The sequence below is a fragment of the Haliaeetus leucocephalus genome, unplaced genomic scaffold (assembly GCF_000737465.1).
Source record: "Haliaeetus leucocephalus isolate CR32 unplaced genomic scaffold, Haliaeetus_leucocephalus-4.0 Scaffold165, whole genome shotgun sequence".
NCBI lineage: Eukaryota > Metazoa > Chordata > Aves > Accipitriformes > Accipitridae > Haliaeetus > Haliaeetus leucocephalus.
The window spans coordinates 1,867,564-1,870,690 of NW_010972601.1; the positions used below are offsets into that span (position 1 = coordinate 1,867,564).

Sequence of the window (3,127 nt, forward strand, 5' to 3'; positions counted from 1 at the left end):
GCCTGCTCCAGCTGCCCCTCCACGGCCCCCCGGAAAGCCCCCAGCTCCCGCCGCAGCTCCGCCAGCTCGGCCGCCCCGGCCTGCGCCAGCCCCTCCAGGCTGACCCCCGGCATGGCGGCAGCACCGGTGCCGGCAGGCGCCGCGGCGAGCCCCGCTCAGCTGTCCTCTGCCCTTTATAGGGGCGCCGGGGGGCACCACCCCCGGCTGGAGGCCGGCCTGGCCCAGCTCCGAGCCCGCTGGGCTATTCTTGTCACAGTGGCCGGGGGTCCCGCGCAGGGGTGCCGAGGCAAGCGCCGACATTTGGCAGCGTTTCCAGCCCCGGGACCAGGTGGCTTGGCAAGGGGGAGGCCTGCCGAGCAGCCCCCCAGCCCCGGGGGGCTGCCGGTGCCTGCAACGCCAGCCTGGGGGGGCCGTGCAGCATGGCGGGTGGGGTGGAGGCCCCATGCGGGATCAGCCCCAGACCGTTGCCGTGCTGGGTGCGCTTCCAGGGCCGGGGACCACCCACGCACTCTTGCCCGAGTGCCCTCCCGCTCCTGGCTGGCATCACCCACAACACACCGACATCTCCGGCCCCAGGCTGGTGCCGGTTTGAGGGCCCTCACCACCAGCCGTGACTTTTGGGGCCCTCCGTCCCACCTGTGCCGCCTGATGGATGCCCCAGGGGGAGCAGGCCCCTGCACAGTGGGCACAGGCAGCACCCCACCAGCAAGAGGACACACTGCAGCAGCCACCGTCACTGTCCCCAGATCCCTGCACCCCACCAGTCCCTCCAACCAAGCCCTACCTGGTGGGGCTGCCGGCACCGCTGCCGCCTCCTCCCCCTCCCTGCCCACCGGGAGCACACCTGGAGGCTGCGTCTCCTGCCGGGCAGCCGATGGGTCCCAAGCCCCCGACCCTGCCGGCCAGTGCCGCTAATACCTTAATGAGAGCTGACGGGCTGCTCGGGCCAAGCCTGCCCAAGCGCATTAGCACGGGGAAGTCACCCCTCTGCAGGCAGCAAGCTGCCTTGGGCAGCCGGACCTGCCACCTAGCGCAGGCAGCATTTGAGTGCAGCCCTGCCAGCCTGCGGGCACTGCCTGCTTCACGCCGGCAAGGCTAAGCCGAGGACGGAGTGAGCCACTGGTGCCGTGGCCACCAGCAGTGCCATGCCCGCAGAGGCAGCTTGGCGCGTGCAGGGCCACGAGCGACGCAGTGCTGCAGTTGACATCCCGGCCCCTGCCAAGGCCGTGTGCGCGAGCGCCTCGCATTACCCTAGATGGCCAGGAGCAGATAAAAGCACTTGAAGGGCTGCGCGCGTGGGGCTGCCTCCTGTGCGCACCCAGCCCCGCCACCCCCAGCACCTGGGGAGCACCTCATCCCGCTCTCCCCCCAAAACAGAGCAGAAGGATTTTTTCTTCTTTTTTCCAGTCGTACCCAAGAATCCCTCCCGGGCCAGGCGGGCTGGGGCTGCTGCTGTGTTGTTGGCTTGGGATTGCAAAGCAGGAGGAGGCAGAACCCCAGCCCACAGCTCCCGAGTGGGTCAGAGACCCTTGGGGAGCCCTCCCCGGGCAGGGTCCCCAGCACCACAGTCAAGGTCCATTCCCAGGAGGGAAAACAGAGGGGTGGGTGGCAATGGGTTATTCCCTGAGCTGCTGCCACGCTAAAAGGTACTTAAAACAGAGGGAGATCCACAAAAAGCTTCCAGCCCACTTCCCCCCCAGTCCCCAAGTGTTGGCATACACGGTGGCACGGTCCAGGGGGCTCACATGGCTTGGGGCTGTGCCTCAATGCGTAGACCCCAGGGTCTCTTTGTAAAAAAACAAAACAAAACAAAACAAAACAAAAAAACCCCAAACAAAACCAAAAAACCAGCCAGAGCCTCTGGACCATGCTGCCAGCACCAACCCACCCACCCTGATCATCACTCCCCATCCCAGGCCCAGGAGGCCCCAGGCCATGTCCAAGTGGGGCATGGCCCCATGGCACCCAGCCCTTCTGGGCACTCACCTTGGTGACATTGCTGCTGATGCTGCAGACGCTGCTGACGCTGCTGACGCTGCTGGGGATGGTGGTGATGCGGATGGGGGTGCTCCGCAGCCCAAGGGTCACCTCTGCAAGAGGATCAAGAGGCATGCGGGGTTTGCCCCAGCCCGGCAGGCTCAGCCCTGCACCTGGGGAGCGGCTCCTGCCGGGCTGCCTGGCTGCTGCACGCATCCTGCCTCAGCGGTGGGCACCGAGCTCTGGCACAGGGGACGGGCTCTGGGGACAGCCAAGGGACAAGGAAGCCAGGCCCCCCTCGCCACCCTGGCTCATCCTCCTCGCCAAGGAAGGGCACTTTCCGCTGCGCTCCAGCTGGAGCCAAGACCTCCTGGCGTGAGGGATGGCCCCAGGAGCACCCTAAGCCAGCCATGTCTGCAGGCAGGCAGGGCTGGATCAGGGGCAGGGCTGGATCAGACACCACACAGCAGTGGGGATGGGATGGAGCAGGACACCATGGACTCCCCTGGACCAGCAGATCAGTGGGGACAGACTGTGAACATGGAGCAGAGAATGGGGCAGCGCTGTGGGGATAGGGCAGGGGGTTGGAGAAGGACCCCGGGCATGAGCGTGGCAGGAGAGTGGGGATGAGGACAGGCTGCAGGGCCAGACAGCCTCCCGGTATTGAGATGCCCTGGGCAGGCTGAGCATCCCTGCCAAAGGGTGAGGGCTGCTGGGCATGCTCCTGCCCATGGCCTCTGTTCCTCTGGCAGTGCCCATGCTCAGCCTCTGGGGCCGCCAGCACCCAAATGCCACTGCTGCTGCTGACGTGTCCCACCAGTGCCTGCCTGGCCTATCGCTACCCACCTGCCCACTGCTGCCCATCTGCCTGCTGGTTTCCACCTGCTCACTAGCGCCCACCACCCTGTCAGCGCCCAGCTGCCCACTGGCACCCATTTGCTCCACTGCCTGACTGTGCGCATCGTCCCATTGGGTGCACTGTCCCACCGTGCTTACGGCCCTGCCGGCCTTGCCTACCTGCGGGGGCCCGTTGCCCCCACAGTGCCCACCACCTGCCCACCTTTCCCAGCCCCACCTCCCCGAGCGACGCCCACTCGTGCCCATCATCCCCACGGTGCCCGCCTGCCCCACGCAGCCTCCCGACGGACGC

The 3,127-nt window shown here is 67.1% G+C and overlaps 1 protein-coding gene across 1 annotated transcript in view; it reads right to left on the minus strand.

Moving 5' to 3' along the window:
* Positions 1-3,127, minus strand: part of SMTN (smoothelin) — a 17,668-nt gene that overhangs the window by 8,656 nt on the left and 5,885 nt on the right. The window contains exon 10 of the mRNA XM_010563397.1: positions 1,987-2,090. Coding sequence (XP_010561699.1) covers positions 1,987-2,090 — 104 coding nt within the window. The remainder of the gene's footprint in view (positions 1-1,986; positions 2,091-3,127) is intronic.